The 20,529-nt window shown below is 44.4% G+C and overlaps 1 protein-coding gene across 6 annotated transcripts in view; it reads left to right on the top strand.

The window, feature by feature from the left end:
- Window positions 1-17,570, top strand: part of MAP4 (microtubule associated protein 4) — a 248,111-nt gene extending 230,541 nt beyond the window's left edge. For 3 of the 6 annotated variants that reach the window (XM_044683185.1, XM_044683249.1, XM_044683062.1), the window contains exons 18-23: window positions 2,124-2,255; window positions 5,219-5,311; window positions 11,140-11,221; window positions 14,788-14,900; window positions 17,035-17,206; window positions 17,359-17,463. In XM_044683185.1, the coding sequence (XP_044539120.1) occupies window positions 2,124-2,255; window positions 5,219-5,311; window positions 11,140-11,221; window positions 14,788-14,900; window positions 17,035-17,206; window positions 17,359-17,366 (600 nt within the window). In that variant the 3' untranslated portion in view covers window positions 17,367-17,463. The other 3 variants (XM_044683131.1, XM_044683311.1, XM_044683375.1) reach the window with 3 other exon arrangements.
- The last annotated feature ends 2,959 nt before the right edge of the window (window positions 17,571-20,529 follow it).

Below are 20,529 nucleotides of genomic sequence, written 5' to 3'. Positions count from 1 at the left end.
GCTATTCTCCATCAGTTCTTCCAGACAGAGAAAGGAAAGGTTTTATTTATTGAGAAGGGTTGGAAATGTCATAGAAAGGGAAAAAAGGGGCCAATTCATTTCCCTGAACTGGTCAATTTGACTGAGTTACTTGTTATCCAGGATTCCCCTGCTTGAATAGGAAAGCAGATAAAAAGCAGATTTTGGTTTCCCAAAAGGATACTGGGAATTACTCTCCCACAAAAGCAATCAGTAGCCATTCCTTCCTCCATCTTGCACTTAGCTTCAGCATTTATCCCAGTGACAAGACATTTATAATTTCTGGAAGAATAGGTTCAGTCAGAAGCAAGAGTGGAAGTGCCCTCTAGTGAGTACTCTATAAATTTCCTTCTTCCCTCCTGAAAAAAATGGGGAGCTGGAAGGGATGGAGTGATATAGAAAGAGGATTTGGTTTCCCCTACTGACATCTGAATTTGACTTCTGAAAGGCTCGAATTTTGTTTGGATCTATCCAGATCAGTTATTAAACTCAAGACAGACATAAGGTCTCGGTGTATAAAACATTGGAATTAAGAAAAGCCTTTCTTTAAGCTATTAAGGTAATAGGAAAAAGCATTCCTGATCTCCTTAATTAGGGAACCCACAGGCTGGGGAAGCCCTTTGTCCCTCCAGTAAAAGTTTGTAATTTAGCTCAGGAAAACAGAAAAAAATGGAATCCCTTCAATCTGAAGTTGTTCTGGATAGAGACAAAGGTTCCCAGACAAAGGTGAGGGCAGGCCAGCTGCTGTGGCCTGATGGAGCAGTGTGCAGCTTCAGTTCAGAGGCTGATGACTCTGGGCACACTCAGGACTGAGGCAATGTGGAAGGAATCTACAGGATTCTTCCAGGACCATAAAAGTAAAGAGTGAATACATCCCTCTTTTTGTTTGGCTTTTTATCCCTCACAGCAGCAGGTATCCTTGGTGAGGAATGTAGAGTTTATTATATACATATATTATATTTTGATTTCCCTAAAAGCTTTCCTTGATCACAAAGGGCCCTAGTTTAATGGACAGGTGGGACAGTTTCACTTTGGGGGGGGTTATCCCTCCCACCTGAATTTGCAAAATTCACTTTTTAAGGACAAGACAAACCATCACTGTATACTCATGACATGGACCTGTTTCCACAACTATCCCCCTTAGACTTGTTCTGTTGGTCCAGGGTAAATGTGAAACAGAAATCAACCTAACCTAACCTGGCAGAATATTACAGCTACTTTCTGCTATAACTCCTTCCTACCTTCAGAATATAGATGTCTTCCTCAGAAAAGAGGAAGAGAAGGGTGTCAGCTGAATTTTCTTTAGTGCTCTGTGGTTTATGAAGGTCTTTCCTTACAGTGTTGGACAGAATCATTGACTTTTAAAGTCTGCAAAGCACCTCATAAATAAACAAATAAATAAACCAACAAACAAATAAATAAATAAATATATATATATGTATATGTATGTATGTATATTTTGTGTGTGTGTGTGTGTGTATGTGTGTATGTGTGTATGTAGTATTTGAGCCTATTAAAAACCCTATGAGGAAGGTACCATAGGTGTGTTATAATCATTTTATGGATAAAGAAACTGAGGGTCAGACTGGGGAAATAGCTTGTCCATGGGCGCATGTGTAGGATTCTAATTCAGATCTTCCCTAGCTCTAGAAGTTAAACTGAACCACTTTGTGGTATTGCCATTGGATTTAGTTCCCACAGACTCAGTACTTATTTACTGACAGGAAGTCATGGGTAAGGGGACAGGGCTGACCACAAACCTTTTACCCAGGAGAGTTACAAATGGAATCTTTGTCCTTTGGTGAATGAATGGGGATCTCTTTAGCTTGATTTATCCGTCTTCCTCCCCAGTGTTCTACCTGGAAATTCCCTCAATTGTTGTGACCTCCTAGGAGTGAGGGAGGCACTGTGTATCTGTTTTGGCTCTTGTTCCTTTGCATCCCTGGAATGATCCCTTCCTTCCTTCCCCTCTCCCTGCTCTTCTTTGCCTGCAAAAAAAGGAGCTATTGGCTATGACAGCTCAGTTGGTCTCCTCTGTCCCATTCCTCTAAGTTTGGACTCTGGTGCTCTTGGTTTGAAATCACCCTCCATTTGTCTCCATCTAGGCCAAAGTAGAGAAAAAAACAGAGGTCATCGGTACAACACGAAAACCTGAACCCAGTGCAGTCTCTAAAACAGCCACCACCTTTAAAGCAGCTGAGTCAAAAGAGAGTGCCCAAAAACAGCCCACTGGGAAAGTGAGTTTTGTTTGAGACTTTCACCTGTTGAGGATGGAGGCTCAGAAAAGCATCTCTTCTACTCTGAGCCTCTTTTTCTTGTCTCAAACTATTACACTTCTTTCTTCTGTCACCTTGGCCCCCTCTTTTTTTCCTTTGTGTCCCCTTCTCCATATTAATCCCTACTGTCAGCAAACCTATCACAGGGATCTAAAAGCACCTGCTTCCTCAGACATCCTCTAGGAATTTAGGGGAGATCACACTAAATATTTCAAATCTATAAAGAATAACTTCTCAGCCAAAATAAAAGTAAAAATATCCACTACTACCGTAACAGTTTTCCATAACCTCCACCTGAGATGCAGAAAGGCATTAGTTCTTTTGAATAGAAATATTTCCCAAACTGACCAAAGGATGAGAGATTTCTGTGGCATACTCTACCTTCAGGAAAGAAAATACCCATTTTTAAAAAAAATCATATTCAAGCTGAGGGAGCTGCTCTGTTCTGCCACCGTTTCTTCTGGGGCCTTAGGGTATAGCCAGGAATTGCCCAAGTATAACAGCTGCATGTCCAGGGCAAAAACAGAACTGTTGGTGAGATGATGGTTCATTTTTTTAGTTTGAAAACTATCAGCTGGACACCTTAAAGATTTCCAAAATCTGGTGAAAGAAGAAAACTATTTCAAAATTGAAGTTTGCCATTACCCTAAAGCAGATTAAAAAATAGATAAACACCTTTAGCTTATCTTCACCTCCAAAAGAACAGATATGATTGGGGGGGAGGGTTTCCTTCCAAAACCTTTACCTTCTGTCTTGGAATTGATACTAAGTATTAATCTAAGGCAGAAGAGTGAAATGGGATAGGTGAAGGGGGGGTAAGTGACTTGTCCATGGTCACACGGTGTTTTAGACCACATTTGAACCTAGAATGTCCTGTTTCCAGGGCTGGCACTGTGTCTGCTGAGCTACTTAGCTGCCCCAATATGATTGTTTCTCTTATACTTAGCACCCCCCAAGTACCAACCCATATCATAAAATTCTCCATTGGGATGGGATAAAGAATATAAATGTATATAAAGCCTGCCATGTGCCAGGCTCTGTGGCAAGTGCTTTATAATTGTTATCTCATTTAGTCCTCACAACAGTCCTGTGAGGTGTAGATGATGTTATTATCCCCATTTTAGAGTTGAGGAAGCTTAAAGCAAACAGAGATTAAATGACTTGCCTACAGCTAGCCAGTAATGGTCCGAGGCCCGATTTGAACTCAAGTTTTCTTGGCTCTGGATCAGTGCTAGATTTACTGTGCTACCTGGCTGCCCTTGTCCATAGTTAATCCCAAGTTCAGCCATCACCGTTCCATGCAGATGTTGGCAGCATAGCAGCAGAAAACTCCTTAAAGACCCCCAGCGAAGCTGCGTGCTGTTCTAGATGCCAGAATATAATACCAGCCCTGGACTGAGGATTCCTCTAGGAAGGACCTTGCAGGAAAGCCCTCAGAACTGTTAGGATCCTCTTGTTTGACAAATAGAATACTTCTGCCATCCTTGTGGCTGCTGGAAGTCGTGCCTTTGGCGAGAAGCAGCCACGAGCGGTGCCTGGGCCGTGGTGGCCACGGGCTGTAGAGCAAGATGAAGAACACGGAGGCTTGGAGAGTCGCTTAAGGCAATGCTGCAGTGAATGGCAGGCACGTTCCTTGTATCCAACCCTCACGATGCCAGATCTCGTTGTTCCTCAGTCAGTAATCCAGAAGAGACCTGTCTGTCTGCTAGAGCCTCCAGTATTGTGAGGGGCTTCAGGTACCAGCCACAGGCTCGCAGCCCCTTAATTCTAAGTCTGGAAGACTTTGGGGACCTGAAACGAAAGAGAGTCATTGTGATCTGTGGCTTAATGGAAGTTTTGCCTTGAGGTTGATTCTTTTCTACCTCTAGATAAGACCATCTTATACATGGTTATGAGTCGGGGGGAAGCTGGTGCCTGCTCTTCTCACCACTACAATGCCAGGAGAACCTTAAAAAATCTTTCTGATGAAAACTCCCACGTTTAAGGCAGAGGATTCTTTTGACAGAAATTGCAAAGAGCATAAAACAAGGTACCCAGAGTAGCAAAGATGTGGGACTTTATTCAGAACTGGAGAGAAATTTAGGGGAAAACTAGAGCACAGTAGAAGGGGCCTAGAGGCCAGCAGCACTTTTTTGTTCTGCGTGTGGTAGCCATGTATAATGTTACGGCTGAAGTCTGTCCTCCGGCTTGTGTTTAGCCGTCTAAGGCAGATTTTGGAAGCTGCTATTTAAATATCATGAGCTTTGGGGGGTCATGTTCATTTATTGCTGAACAATGTCTCTTCCTGTTGGCATCAGATTTGTGTCTAATTAACTGGTACCCAATGAATTTCCATGCAGTCTTTGCTTTTTCAGAGCAGCTGAGATCTGGAGTTCAGTGTTAGAGCAAAGTACTCAGCTCTTGGATGGCAAAACACCCCTTTGGGACCTTATGTAGGGGAGCCAATTAGTTTTTGCAAATGAAGCATGGCTATATAATGGCCAAGTGTTGGTGCCTAAAGCATTTGGGGAGTAGAAAAGGAAGGGTGCCCTGGAGACCAATAAGTGAATTTTTTTACACAGGATAAATGTACTCACAAGGAAGTCTCATGATCCCATGAATCCAGGAAGGGATGTGCACTAGGATTGGGCCCAGCCAATAACTGGCCCCGGTGATGGGAGAACAGTTGAGGATTATTAAGCTTATCCCCACAGCCACCATGTTTGCTTCTTCGTATTCTTGTTTGTTTACTGTCTCCTTCACTCCCCTTCTTTCCACCTCTACAGACTCACCTCTCTTTGTTCCTTTGAGGTTGGGTTCAGGCTTTAACATAACTCTCTTTGCTTGTTCGTCACAGTTGTCCTATGTGGACTCCCTGTCCGCCGTGTGCCAGTTCTAACCAGTCGTCTCCCCTTGTGTTGTTTTTCCATTCTCTAACGCTCCAGGTCCAGATAGTCTCCAAAAAAGTGAACTACAGCCATGTTCAATCCAAGTGTGGTTCCAAGGACAATATTAAGCATGTCCCTGGAGGTGGTAATGTAAGTATGGGCTCTGGACAGTTTGTCTTTCTACTAACTCTCCCTAGAAGTGGCATTCCTTGGTACCTGGGAGTAGCGGTCTACAGTCTGCTCTCCACTTAGCACGAGTGCAGCAGTGTCAGAAGGGACAGGAGAGAGCCTAATCCCCTACTTTTTATGAAAGGAGATCTCTGCTGCCTTTGCCAAGAACACAAGAACTGATAATGCTTTACAGTTACTGTTTGGAGAAAATTTATGGTTTGGGATAATTTCATTTGATATAGAAAAGATAAAGGAAATTAAAAGAGCTGAAGTCCCCCTGGCTACCCTGAAGAAACCTGAGAAAAAATGAATGTTTTGCCAAGAGCAGGTGATGTTAAAAACGGAAAAGTCTACCCACCAAGGACATGGCTCTGCAGGGTCCCAACTCCTTGGATGTTTCTATATATATAGCTTATTATGCATGCTTCCAGACACAGAAATTAAAATAGATCATAAATTAAGGTGTGCATGGGGGTGGTACTTTTGAACAGGAGAAACAACAGCCAGTGGAGCATCAAGGAACGATTCTTCCTTTGTCTATATTCCTAAAATAACCTTTTGCTAGCTCTTGACTCTGCAGATAGAAAGGACAGCACGTTGGAAGGGTAAATGACCCCACAAATCCTTTCATTCATGAGACACCGATAAGAGAAGGAAATCAGGTCATTCTTATAAGATAGTGCTGCCATCTCTGGGTGATAATGTCCTCCTCTCTGCATTGTAATGAAAAAGAACATCCCTTCTATTGTGGATGCTTTCTACTGCGGATGCTTTCCTTTGAAACTTCCATTCTTGACACCCGGCTTACCTGGATTCTTCCTCTGGACAGTAGCGAGGTAGAATCCTGATTTGGCTCTGAATGTGTTTCATTTCCTTGCTGAGGGCAATGATGATGTAAATATAGTTTCACCTGCCACGTATGACAGTTAGTGGAAGAGAAGGGTTAGTAGTGTGGATGCATAGTAATTCTGAGGAGACAATATCTAAACTAGGGGTTGTAATAATGCTGGATATTTCAAATGTCACAGGATCATAGAGTTAAATATGAAAGACTTAGGAGATCTAGTTTGGGGATTCTTAACCTGGAGTCCATGAACCCTTTGGTGGTCCTTACAGAGGTTTTGGACAAATAAAGATAAAAAGTATATCTTTACAACGAAAATGTAAAAAAAAAATGTTATTTTCACTAACCTATATTTTCCTTTGTAAACTTACATATTTTATTTTATTCATTTAAAGCATTATTTTGAGAAGAGGTCCCTAGTTTTCACCACATTGACACAAAAAAGGTTAAAAACCTGAGTTGTAGTCCAAACCCTTTATTTCCCAATAAGGAAAAGGAAGGCCTCAGAGGTTTTAATGACTTGCCTGAAACCATTCAGTTCTTAAGGGTAGTTGAAACTTAAGATAAATGAGGAAGCATTTGAAGAATATCTGAAGTTTCTCAAAAATAAATCTTCATCTTTAGGCCTGGATAGATCCAAATAAACTTCATTTCAAGGTTCAAAGCAAACTTTGAAGTTTGAATGCTGATCCACCCTGGGTAGTATTTAAAATTGCAGAGAAGAGGAATTGTACTAAAGCCTACAAGATAAAAAAAATGTGATTCTAATTTTCAGAAGGGAAAAGATAGATTCTTTAGAGTGTTGGACTGTCAATTGATATGTGGAAAAATTCCAGAACACAATATTAAAGGAGAGATCTGGATGCCATTAGGATGGGAAATGGTAATCACTAACTTCATCAAGAACAAGTTATATCAATTAACTTCCTTTCATTTAATTTTTTAAATAAGATTATTAGGCTCATAGCTAAAGAGAATGCCATAAACACAGCATTTCCTCTATATACTAGGATTTCAGTAAAGCATTTGATGAAGACTTTCTCTGTAGACTTGTGAACAAGCCAGAGAGAATGATGTGGTTCAGATGAAGTCAGGTGCATTCAGAACTAGTTGAGATGTAATTAATGGATTGATAACAAGTAGGAGAGAACTCCTGAGAGAGGTTGATCTGATCCAAAGTATTCCTGATGATCTGTCATTTGCCCCATCAACTTGTTGGAATGCTTAGCAATTTTGTAGATGAGATCAAGCTTGAAGGGATGTGTAATCAAATTGGATTTGTAGCAGTAACAGTATGCAGGAATGTTTTACTTAAGGGAACAGTGGGGAAAATGTAATAAAATGAACTGTAATCATGATAAATTTAAAATCTGCGCATAGGCTAGTGTTAGACCATATCTATCCTTGGGGACTAACCCTTGATAAGTAGGAGAAGCCCATCATCAAGATGATTAATTGCAGGACAATGAAATTTTAGGACACAGCAAGTCTTGAAGACCATCTACTAAGTGAGAAAGAAGCTGTAGTCTATGTCCCCTTGTGAGGGTGTATTGACACCAGCAAAATCACAGAGACTTCAAGTATACACAAAAATGTCAAGTCCAAAGCTAAGCTTAAAAATCTTGGTCGTATAACTACCAGATTGGGAGATCTGGCTGAACAGCAGGTTTTGTGGCTATCCGAAAAGCTAATACAATCTTTGGAAAGATTAATAGGAATATCATGTTCAGGATGAGCAAAATCCAGTAGCTTTATATCTTTGCCTTGACCAGCCCACATCTGTAACAGCTGTGTTTATTTGCATTCATTTTAAATGCAAGAATATTGGCAAGCTGAAATGATGCCAGGTAAGGCAAGATGCTGAGAGGCCTAGAAATTATGCCACATAAGCTTTGCAAGAATGATCTAGCTGTCATTGAGGCTGCCCACCTCTTCCCATTCCTAATTATGCCCACCTTACTGGAACCTCCAGGTATTGAGGATATGATGGAAAAGTGCAGCACTCAGATCCTGCATGTAAAATGGAAGAACTATTGGGGGCCCTTTGTAGATCATGTATCACCTGTTAGCTAAGGTAGTAGCTCTTTAGAACAGGGACTCTTTACATGGATACCCCAAAGGAGTCCATCCATAAATTTTACTGGGTCCATGAATTTGGATCACATCTGAAATTAGTTTACATATGGGTTTTCCCTAATAATTCTATGTATTTTATTTTGTACATTTAGAAAACATATTCTTAGAAGAATCCATAGGAAGGGTTGATTTTTGGATGTGGTGTAATGGAGACAAAACCAGCAGCTCTTTCCTCCCTCTGAAAGGGCCCAGAAAATCTCTAGCCAAGTCTTCTCCACCTGAGCCAATTCCTATATGGGCTGGATGCTAATCAAGGATTTGCTATGCTTGATGTTCAAGGACATTTCCACATATGTGTGTTTGCCTGTATAGACACATATGCATGAATACACAACTGCTGGAAAGCCCCTTGCTCACAATTTCCTTGTGAAAAACTGGAGATTGAGTTTCTGTCTAACTTTTCCTCCCCTCTTTTCCCTCATTATTTTTTTTTTGTTACTTTTTTTTTAACCTTTATCTTCTGTCTTAGAAATAATATTAATCAACAGTTCCAAGGCAGACAGGCAGTAAGGGTTAGGCAATTTGGGCTAAGTTAAGCCTAAGGTCACACGACTAGGATGTATCTGTGGCCAAATTGGAGCCTCAGATTTGGCTCTCTAGTCACTGAGCCACCTAGTTGCTCTTGCCATTGGTTCTTTATTTATTTCCAAATAAAGTCTGACCATATCTTGTCTTTCCCAACCTACCAGAGGCCCAATTCAACAAACTCCAATGGTACTTTGTTCTATTTAGAATCAAATATAAAACCCCTTATTTGGTAGTCTTCTTACATCTTATTCCCCTCTATATGCTCTACAGTCTACTGGCTTCTTTCTATTCCTTGAATATAACATTCTGTCTTCTGACTCTCCACATTTTCACTGTCTGGAATACTCTCCCTTCTGATCTTTTATCTCCAGTGTTCCTTGACTTACTTCAAGTCTACCCTGGAGTCCCATCTTCTGCAAGAAAGCCTTTCCCACCCCCTTAATCTTAGGCTTCACACCATTCATCTTATGTTTTTCTTATTGGTCAGAGTTGTTTGCCTGTTGTTTCATCTATTAGACTGGGAGCTCCTTGACAGCAGGGACTGGTTGGGGTTTGGGGATGTTTTGTTTCCCTTTCTTTGTATCTTGAAAGCTGTACCTGACATAGAGTGGGGACTTAGAAAATTCTAGTTAATTGGCTGACTGGTATATTGAATCCTACCTTGTGCCCAAAAAAAACGTGCAAAACTAACCAACAGTGACCTTATCTGACAGTATATGCAATGTCTAGCCCTATGGTCTGCCATTTCACTACTATGAAAAAGGAATTGGGTTTCATTGTAAATTCAGAGATCTACAACTGGTTTTTGTAAATAAGCTGAGTTCCACTTTATTTTAGTGTTTATATTTACTTTGCTATAACCATTTTGTAATATGATTTTCTTGCTTCTGCTTTTTTTGCTCAGAATTTCAGTTCAGTTATCACATCTTCTTTGCATTCTTTGTATTCATTTCTTACATTGTAATAATTTTCTGTTATACTACTATACCATAGTTCATTCAGCCATCCCCCATTGATGGGGATCTAGTTTGTTTCTACAACAAAAAATTACTACTTCTAATATTATACTTTTGGACGTTTCTGTCTTTTCCCCCTTTGGGTGTATATGCCCAGTGGACAGGGCTGCCAGCCTTCCAATTGGGAACATAAGGCTGTGGGCCCTATTAATATAAACACAGCTCTGCCTAGGGAGTTACCATCTTCCATTGTAAACCTTCCACACTCCTTGGCAAGTTCTCTCTAGTCTTCCTGTCTCTAATGATATATGCATATATAGAGTCATTATCCCAAACTGTTCTTTCCCATAAAATTCCTCTCTATCCCATCTCAAAAATTTTCTTGCCCATAGATTTGTATTCAATACTTTTTTTTCCTATTAGTAACCCCACTTGTAACAGCCATGCATTGCCCTTTTAGGATTCTATTTCTTAGTTACTATAGTACATCTCATAGTGTCTTCTCTCCCTCTCTTTCCAATACTCTCTCCCTCTCCGAGGCCCATTCTCCCCTCTCACCCACCAAACTTCCCTCTTTGGTTCCACAAGATGTAGATGAGCAGCAAGGAGTGAGAAGGGCAGTGCTGCTTAGGAGAAGAGTATCACCAAAGAGAAAAGGGAATGAATTTTGTTCATGAAATCTGGGGCCTGGGACCGACCTCATGAAATGTACCCGGTGAAGAAAAGTGCATTTAGAAGCAAACACAATTGTGATTTGAGTGAAAACTCCCAGAAGGAATCGAGACACAGAGATAGGTTTAGTGTTAGCGGGCTTCCTTGGATGGGGCCAGAAAAGGTATAATGGGCACTCTTGGTCCTTTAGCATCATCTACGAGTGGTCTCTGGTCTTTGTGGGTGACTTGGGAGCGAACTTGAATTTCCTGGGCATGATGGCGGTAGCCTAGGTCCTGGGGATGCAGGTGCACCATGGAAACAGTCCCTGCCCACTAACCTTACGCTCTCCTCCACTCACAAGTGCCGGCTGGCCACGAATAGTGGCGAGAGGACTGTGGGCCAGGGGCCGATGGGTGCAGGTCCCTGACCGTCCGGTGGACCTTTCATCCTAGACCTTCTGTGAGATTGTATTGGTCTGCTGGCATCTGCTCAGCCCTCTTCTATACTGTCAAAGTACAGAAGTCAGTCTTAGGCGAGTGTAAAGGTCGGCCTCTTCGTCACTTCTGTGCTTTAGAAAGGGTTTGGGCCAGTCATCATGAGTTACCTTAGTTCAGTAGAGGAGAGGCCCTCGGTGAAAGCCCTCTGGGCACCTCGCCCTAAGGCCCCTTCTTCTTTCCTGTTCTCTCCAGGTGCAGATACAAAACAAGAAAGTGGACATTTCCAAGGTGGCCTCCAAGTGTGGCTCCAAAGCAAACATCAAACACAAGCCTGGTGAGTTCTCTTTCTCCTTGGGCTGGGAAGTCAAGTGGCCTGGGACTCCCATGGCCCTGCTATGAAGAAGTGCTGCCGTTGGGCTGCTGGGCAAAGGGGCAGGTGAGGGGAGAAATGTCCTCAGGTACGTGTGGAAAGGGGGAGGGGAGCAGCCCCCTCTGCCAGAGGTTCATCCACACTAATCGGATGCCAAATACACGGGGATTTGGATGGGGAAGAAAGAGCTCCACTTTTTTTTTTTTTAACCTTTTTTTTAACCTTTACCTTCCATTTTAGAATCAATATTGGTTCCAAGGCAAAAAAGCAGTAAGGGCTAGGCAATGGGGGTTAAGAGACTTATTCAGGATCACCTAGCTAGGAAGTATCTGAGGGCAATTTTGAACCTAGTTCCTCCTCGCCCTAAACCTGGCTCTCACTCTATTGAGCCCCCTTGCCACCCTCAAAGAGCTTCTGTCTTAAGGAGTATCTCTGTAGGATCTGTCATCTGCCTTTAGCTTTTGCACTCCAGAGGTCTGATGTGCCTCCATCTTTAGGATTTGGTTCTGGAAGAGCCTTTGATCCTAGGTAAGAAGAAGAAGAGCTGGTAATAGCTGGGAAAAGGGAAAGGAGAATGTGGATATAGAAACTGAGCTGGGGAAGACGGAAAGGACTTGTTGGTTTTTTATAGAAGAACCCCAAAATGCCTCAGACAATGAAATAATCAAGTATTGTATAAATATGAATAGGCTCTTTCAGAATTTAGAGCTGGGAGGACTTTCAAGATAATCTAGCACTACCCTGTTCTTTTGACAGTCCAGAATAATGAGATCAGAGAGATGATTCTCCCAAAGTCAGAGCTGAGCCAAGCACTCGGCACCTCTTTCATTCTGCCATACTGTTTCATAAGGATTTATTAGGCATTAAGGCCTGTGACCTGCCCAGGGTTCCCCAGCAAGGATGTGCCAGAAGAAAGCCCTGAATCCAGCTATTTGGGACTCCCCAGCCGTTCCCTCTGGGCCTCCTCCCACACGGCGACTTTCACTAGTAGTCATCATGAAGACATTCAGATGAATGAAGGGGGAACATCAGTGACTACACGACCTTCCAAAGAGATGCTTCCCCTTATTGATCACATGCTTTGTCTGTTGTCTGAGTAGAACAGAGTGCAGAAGGAATATGACTTTCTCCGAATGTCTACCTAAAATCAAGTGAGCTTTTTGATGGCCACTTCCTACTATTGACTCCTTGACATTGTAATCTCCTTTTTCAGTCAACTAGTTGGGCTTTCTCCCCCTTCTTATATTTATAAAGTTTTTGGAGCCTCTGTAAAAGTTAACATCCTTTTAAGTTTTTTCCTATTACATTCAGACCAATGTTTTAAACTCCTTAGGTTTTTTTGGATCTCACCCCTCATCATCTACAAAGTTAAATTGGCTCTCTCAGATTTAATATCTATGCCATGTATGCTTATATCCAAGTCATTAAATAGAGATAATAAAATATTTCCAAGAAACTTGACCAGGATACCTGCTTCTTTTGATTTTGAAGCATTAATGACTAATTTTTATATCTGACCATTGAACCAGCTTCATTTCTCCCTTATTATTCGGTTCATATATCTCCAGATTATAACAGAACCTTTAATAATAGTGTGGTAGAAATTGTCAAATGATTATTTCTAAAATCTAAGTCAACTGTAGGGCATTCTTCTTATCTGCCTGTAAGAGAAATTAAGTTTGGTATGGCTTATTATTGATAAAGTGATATTGTCCCTCTCCTTTTTTTTTTTTTTTTTTTTTTTTTTTAAACTTTTTTTTTTTTTTTTATCCTGGGACTCCATTCTAGGAGCATAGGGCCACAACCAGTAGGCAATGGGTCACACAGTCGCTCAGGGTCACCCAGCTGGGAAGTGTCTGAGCCTGGATTTGAACCTAGGACCTTTCATCTCTAGGCCTGGCTCTCAATCCACTGAGCTAGCCCAGCTGCCCCTTGTCCCTCTCCTTTTAAAAAAAAATCACTGCTTCATTTTCTAAATTTTCAACAATTATGGCTTTTTTTTTAAACCTTTACTTACTGTTTTGGAATTGATACCGAGTGTCATCAGTTCCAAGGCAGAAGAGTGATCTGTGTCCCTGGGCAAGTCACTTAACTCACTGCCTTGTCTTTACTGCTCTTCTGCTTTGGAGCCAATTCATGGTATTGATTCTAAGATGGAAGGTGTCAACCTTGAAAAACACAGAACCACCAAAGTCATTAGAAAGAGAAGGCAGACAACGCCACCACACAGAGTCATGAGCAAGAGACCATACAGAGCCAAGCAACTCTGGGAACAACATCTCACCTTAAAAGGGGATTTCCCAATGAGCTGAAGAATTTGAATGTGTGTCTTCATAACAACTGCTAATTGTTATATTATTATAACATTATATGAATTATATATATATATATATATAATTGTTATATTGTTATAAAATATATAAATTGATATATAAAGGAGGCATGGAGGGACTTGGCCTGGGGAGTCAGAAATATCTGTATTCAAATATTGATTGACTTACTTGGAGAGCAGGGAAAGAGGATTCCAGCCAGGGGCTAGACTACCTGGGAGAGGTCTAGGTACAGTGGGAGAAACTTCTGAGACAAAAGGGTCCTTAAGATTTGATTATATCTACTAATTCTATCTTAGCTGAGATCTTTGGATACTTTAAGGGTTATGTTCAGTCTAAGACAAGGTCAGTCCCTGAAGGCAAGTTTCCAAGGGACAAAGACAAATTTGGGGGTTCCATAACACAAAAGTTGACCAAGGTTTTAAAAAACAATCAGTCTTTTATAGAGCCCTTTTCTGAAGCAGTTTCCTTTTGCTTTGTATTTCTCTCTCTGTCTCTGAATCTCTCTCTCTCTCTCTCTCTGTCTGTCTGTCTCTCTCTCTTGTCTTTTCTGACTTGTGTTCTCCACCTGGTTAGCTCTGCCTTTTCTTGTTCTTTCCAGTCTCTGATGTTCCAGCTTTGAACTTCTCCTCCCTGGCCCCTCTGAATGGTGTTGTTACCCCCACCAAGCCTGCCTCACCCACAGAAATGGGATTGCCATGCTGTGTGTGCCAGTTTGGCCCTGCACTGTTGATGCTGCCATTTACCCTTTTCTAGTCCTAGCCTGTGTTCTCTGCTGCTTCTCTTTGTTTCTTGTACATCCACAGTTCACATACACGTTGGCCAGTTTTCTTCGTCTTTTGGAGCCACCGTTTCTCAGGTTGTGTCCCATTGTAGTCCTTTCCCATACCTTGTTCTACTTCCTGTTGGCAGGGAGGGCTCCAGCCTGCACTTTAGTGGGCACCCTCCCCCAGGAGTCCTGGTTTGTCATGGTAATTTGTATTTCCATAGCCCCTTGAGGTCTATAGAATCCTTTCCTCACAGCCCTCTCAGGAAGGAGTTAAGAGTATTCTCCCCATTTTACTGATCCTGAACTAAAACTGACCCTCTCAGAGGGGAAAGTGACTGTCCAGTGATCATGCTGAATCAGTACTTGCCTCTGGGTTTAAACCCCAGGCCCCTGCTTGCCCCTCTTCACCATGGCTTCCTCTATGTTTCCAGGAGGAGGAGATGTCAAGATTGAAAACCAGAAGCTGAACTTCAAGGAGAAGGCCCAGGCGAAGGTGGGATCCCTGGATAATGTTGGGCACCTGCCCGCAGGTGGCACAGTCAAGGTAGATCCCTCAAGAGTGTGGCACAGGGCTGGGGCACTGAGGCCCAGGGTGTAGTGCCAGCCTGCAGGGTGGGGGGATGGCAGGGGTACTGGAGGTCAGCCGCTGCCCCTCAATCTGCCCACAAGCAGTGTCTTCACTCACTTCATTATCATCACCACCTTTGTTGCCAAACCCAGAGAAAAAGGAAGAGGGTGAGGGGCCGTGAGAAGAAGGAAGGAGATGGACAAAAGAGAAAGAAACTCTCAAGTCTAATTGATCAGTGTCAGATCTCTGCTCCCTACCCTTAGGAAATGGGACTTTCCTGTGTAGATTATGCTTCCCCCTAGGATGGCAGCCCAAATTCACATCTCATTTTTCCAATATGGTATCTTTGAACTTCTTCAGTTCTTCTTCCCAACCCTCATTCCCAGAAGGAGATGATTCTTCTGTAATATGTCAAAGATTAACTTCTCTGGTATTATCCTAAAAAGGCAGAGATACTTCACAAACACTCCCAACTTCTATTGATAACCCAATAGCAATACCCCTAGGGTTTAAGTATTTTTCTACATGCTTCTCTCAGTTTGTGACACAGGACCAACTTGCCCCTGCTAGCTCATTGGCTTTCTTGGCCATCCTGAGTCCCAGAATCTGGGAATGAGAAGAGACATCCCAACAATGTTTAGACCCAGCTATCCTTGAACAGCAATTCTCCTTTTCACATGCTAGGCAAGAAGTTATTCACCCCTAAGGAAGGGGAACCAATTCCTTCTGAGATAGCTCTGGTGAGGAACTTCTTTGTAACAAGCCCACCTCAGCCTTTGATCAGCCACCTTCCACTTTTCCCCTGGAACCAAGCAGGTTATACCACCTTTGCCCACAGCTCTTTCCCCTCCCCACCTGGGCCCAAGAGCCAACCTTGGCATCAAAGGTCCCAATAATTTAAACTTAGGCTCAGCTCTATTTCCTAGAGAATAGCAAATGGCCTCAAGCTACTGCTTGATTACATACCGGCTTATCACATCCTCTGACTCTGCTGTCTTTTAAAAATGTTTAGCCTTTTGTATTTGGCTCCATCCCTCTGTGATGCCCGAGAGTGCCATATGAATTTTTATTTGGATCCAATGTATTGGTTGCTCATGATTCCCGCACTTAGAGTTGGCTTCTAGCTATCACCTGCTCCACAGAGAATAATCATTTTTCCTAGGCTGGGACTCCCTCCTTCCAAAGCACTTTGGGTTTGCTCTGTGTGCCAAGACATTGTCTGCCATTTGTTCCATTGCATGAAAAGGGTTGGGGAGCATTTGGGGATTCATCCTAGCAGGTTCAGAGAGATTCTGGGAAAAGGAACTGTGGCCGTCCTCCCTGGGGACCTTTTAGAATGTAGCATGATGTCCTTTATCTTGAAGTTACAGCCAGGACAGAGAGGAGAATGAATGAAAAGCCAGGATGGGTCAGTCAGCATTTATTGAGTGCCTACGGTGGGGGGGGTGAAATGCAGAGCTGCAGGAACTGTAAGAGGAGAACAAAGGCAGTGGTCCCTGCCGTAGATTTTTAGGACTAGAATTAACCTTAGAAGTCATCTAGACTGTCTCACATTACAGCAGTAGAAACTGAGGTCTATTGAGTCCAGTAGCATATAACGGTTTGTGAATAGAATCCAGAATTCCCAACTTTTAGCCCAGTGTCCCTGTAGTCCCCAGCAGGGCCTAAAACTCCTTTGGCTGATGACCCTAGAATAGTGAGGATGAAGTGAGCAAGCCCAGAGATGGTGTGTGTGGCTGTGTGTCACTCTGAAGTATAAAAGATGGCGGGAACAGAGCTGGCAATTTGGCGAGCTAGGACTTCCTTTGAGGGGATTCTGGGAAGAGCTGTAGAGGGGGTGGCTTGAGCTCCACATGAGAAGTACGTGAGGATGTTTTCTGGAGCCTGGCACCAAAGAAAGGGGTTTTCTCTTTTTCGATCATGAGGCCCCCACCCCCCTCCTGTCAGAAGCAGAAGGGGGCCCAGAGCAGCAGGGAGACTTGGCCAGGCATATCTGGGGACGCTGGGAGCAGGGGCCGGCTATGTTTAGGACCTCCATCGTCACCCCATCTCACCTCATCCTCCTATTGATCGTCCATTGTCTCCTCCCCACCCCACTGTTTCATTGTAGACTGAGGGGAGCGGCGAGGTGGCTCCGCTGTGCCTGGCCCCTCCAAGCGGGGAGCCCCCTGAGGCCCAGGCAGGCCCCAACACGCAGGCGAATGGCGTAGGGCACCTAACCCCCTCAGTGGGTGGTGACCAAAGGGAAACTCAGACCTTCGACACCCAGATCCAGGAGACAAGTAAGTTGGCCGTGCCTCCTCTGTGCCCCCCAGCTCTGCCTGGCTCGGCGGGCTCCAACAAGGGATCTGGCGAGCTTGCTTCTTCAAATTGAAACTTTTCCAAAGAGGTGTCTGCCCACGTTTTAATGAGCTACTTAACTTTTATTTTCCAGGCATCTAACGATGATATTCTGGTCTCGTCTTCCATCCCCCCTTCCGATAACTCCCCCCTCCCCCTCTCGGTCTCCCCCCTCCCCCCTCCTGTGTCCCCATCGCCTCCCCTGTCTCACTACAGATTGAAACGTACAGGCTGACGTTCCGTGAGAATGCCAAGGCCCGCACTGATCATGGAGCCGACATTGTCTCCAAACCCTCCCCCTTCCCCGGCCATGCCACCTTCATCAGCCAGAGCTTCAGCTCCCTCGCCTCGGCCACCCCCTGGCAGCAGCAGCAGCAGCAGCAGCAGCAGCAATAGCGGCCCCCAGCCCGGGAGCTGCCCGAAGGCTCGTCCCTCCGGACCGGCCGGCCCGCGGCTCCCTGACGCCCGCGTGTCCCCCTTCCTCTTCCTCGGCTCGCAGTCCCTCAGAGCCCAGCCTTCTCCCCCTTCGGGAGGGTGGTCCTGCCAGACTGGGGCTCGGAGGGAGGGGAACGGCCGCGACATCCCACGCATGTCCTCCCCTGCCCGCCGCGCAGCTACGCACGCAGGGCGTGGGCCACCCCCGGGAGCCGCGCTCGAGGGGCGGCCGAGCGCCTGTGGGAAAAGCCGGAGGCCCGTTTCCTCAGTTTTTTTCCTTTTCCTTTTTTTCTTTTTAAACAAAAAAGAGAGAGAAACTTAAAAACCAACATAAATTCTGTTCTTGCTGCTCAAGTTTCTGGTGTTCCTATTTAATGAAAACCTATAGAATGCACACCCGGCTGTTCTTACCCAGTGACTCTAGCTTTTTCCTTTCCTCTCGTGACCAAGTGCTGACAGTTTCATTGTGCTTATTATGGGCCTCCTCTAAGTTTCCTTTATTAACCTTTTCTCGTGGCCCGGCAGCCCTAGGAGAGGTAGAGACGGTAACCTCTGTACTGACATAGTAGCCATGCAGCTGTAACTTCTTCCTTTTTCATAGTGTAAACTCCGACGGGATTCTTTTATGGGTTGAAGCCATGTCTGAAAAGAAAGTTCTAAGAATGTGTCGAGGGGAAGCTGCCCTTGGGGAGGGCACCCGGCTGCCCGGTGCACCATCTGGGTGCCTCCCCCAAAGGGTGAGAGCCGGAGGCAGCGCTGATGCCCCAGGGCTTGGCAGGCGGATGGCGGAGGCTGCCGAGAGGAGGGTGGAGATGTGACAGGAGTTAGGGGAGTCGTGACCATTGGACGGGGGTCTTTCCTACTGTGAGAAAGGTCCGGTGGGAGGGGTGATGATGGAGGGGGTTTTGTGTGTGTGTGTGCATTGATCTTTTCTAACAAGACTGGCCGGATCGTGCCCCTAGGTGGGGGCCCTGAGGAGCCCGGCCCCCTCTCCCCAAGGGGCTGTGGCAGAGAAGGAAACTGGGTTCCAAGGGACAGAGGCCCTGTGGGCAGGGGAGCTTGTGTCCAGGAGTGAGTGGATATTAAGGAATAGGGTGTGAATCCGGTGTGACAAAGAAACGAATGAAAAAGAGAATTGGAAGTGGAGGGCATCCTGGCTCAGGAGAACGGGGTGGACCCGGGTGGACGTAAGGAATGGAGGGGCCCCGAGGAGCTCCCTCAAGGGCCAGGTGCTCCTTTGGGGGAAAGTAACAAGAATTACATGAAATCCTGGGATCTGTATGACACATGAAGATTCTTATTGCACTTGTATTTTTTATATTAAAGTTTGCATGGTTTCTAATAAAATGACTTTAAAACATAATGTAGTTTGCATTGACACTATCTGGGAGTCGCTTAAGTGCTTTGTCCTCTCCAAAAACCAGATCCATGAGGGTAGCTTTGATCTGCCACCAGTCGATACTTGGCCCCTTCCTGGCCCTGTTCTCTGGCTTGGCCCCAGAGGGAGAATGGTGAGTCTCCCTTTGAGGTGGGAATTGATTTCAGTATTTGGGGTGGGGCAGAGATTTCCTCCTCCACCACGTTTCTGTCAGCCATATTTGTGTTGACTTTTTGACTTCCATCTAGTGAGTCTGGACTTCTCTGCTCTCCCTCTGCCACCCCCAACGTCTTCCTTCTACAGCCTTCCGTGGGATTGGGGGTTGGACGGGGCAGTATTCATGGATGGTGGAGGGGCTGGTCTCCCCCTTTCCTTGGCAGTGCCCAAGTGATTCTTCACTTTGATTGGAGATCAGGGTTCTAGAGGTTTCTAGCTAAGTAGTTCCCAGAATAAAGCTGCGACTGGTCTTGAGCCCCTGGATAGCTAAGAGTTTCTGTTTGTGATGTTCATGTTCCAAATGGCCTGACAGCAGGTATTCTTGCCTAAGTGATGCTGACCAAAAGCGCAGTCCTTAGGGTTTAGAACTGGAAGGAACCTTAGAGATGACCTATTCCACCCCAAAGCTGTTTATTTTAAAGATGGAGAAACTGAGATTCAGAGTTGTTTTTTGTTCTGCAGTCACCTAGAGAGCAAGTGGCATGGCCAGATTGATTCTCCCTTTTAAGTAAATGCATGGGCCGTTAGAACCAGAGAATCTTGTTGGACTTAGGAGTTTTGGAGGGGACCTATTATCGCTTCTAGAGGAAGGCAGGAGCTATGGAATCGGCATAGAGAAGGCTCTTTTTCAAAAGCAAATGGGGCTCTTGCTTCGTTAGCCAGTGGGGTACTGAAGCTTGTGGGCACATGGCACGTAGGAATACAGATTTTCTAGTAGCACCCCCTGCTATTTCTTGGCAGTTTCTGGAGATTCGGATATGATAAAAAAACAAGTGGAAAGAGCATTTTAGGTTGCCTGGAGCAGTGGGTGGTACACCTGGTGCTCCTGGGGCCTTTCTTGTTCAGTCAGGCCTCCCCTGCAGTACTTGGCTGATGAGCCTCTCCCATTCTCAAGAAGCTAAGGAAGGGAGAAGAGAGGGGAGGTTTCCCTTAGTCACCACCTCCCCAAGCAGGAAGACCAGAGAGAGAGGAGACAGGAGGTCTTGCTTCCCCATCTTCCAACTTCTAAAGTTGGAAGTGTTGAGGTAGGTCTATATTAAGTATAAAAAATTGATCAGTCCTATGCTTCCCAGCATGAGTAGGGTTTTTCCCTTTCCCGGTTCAAGTAGATGAAACCAGTTGTGAAGAGTTGAGGGTGTGAAGGATGGCGACAGTTTAAATTCTCTTCCCGAATCTTTATCATAACTTCCCTTTCTCAGGTTTTAGGTGAGCTCTTTTACTAATGGGAAGCCCTGG

The sequence above is a fragment of the Gracilinanus agilis genome, chromosome 1, assembly GCF_016433145.1.
Source record: "Gracilinanus agilis isolate LMUSP501 chromosome 1, AgileGrace, whole genome shotgun sequence".
In the NCBI taxonomy this organism is placed as follows: domain Eukaryota; kingdom Metazoa; phylum Chordata; class Mammalia; order Didelphimorphia; family Didelphidae; genus Gracilinanus; species Gracilinanus agilis.
Note: the sequence above shows the minus strand (reverse complement) of the source record. Positions and strands in the feature narration are given on the sequence as shown.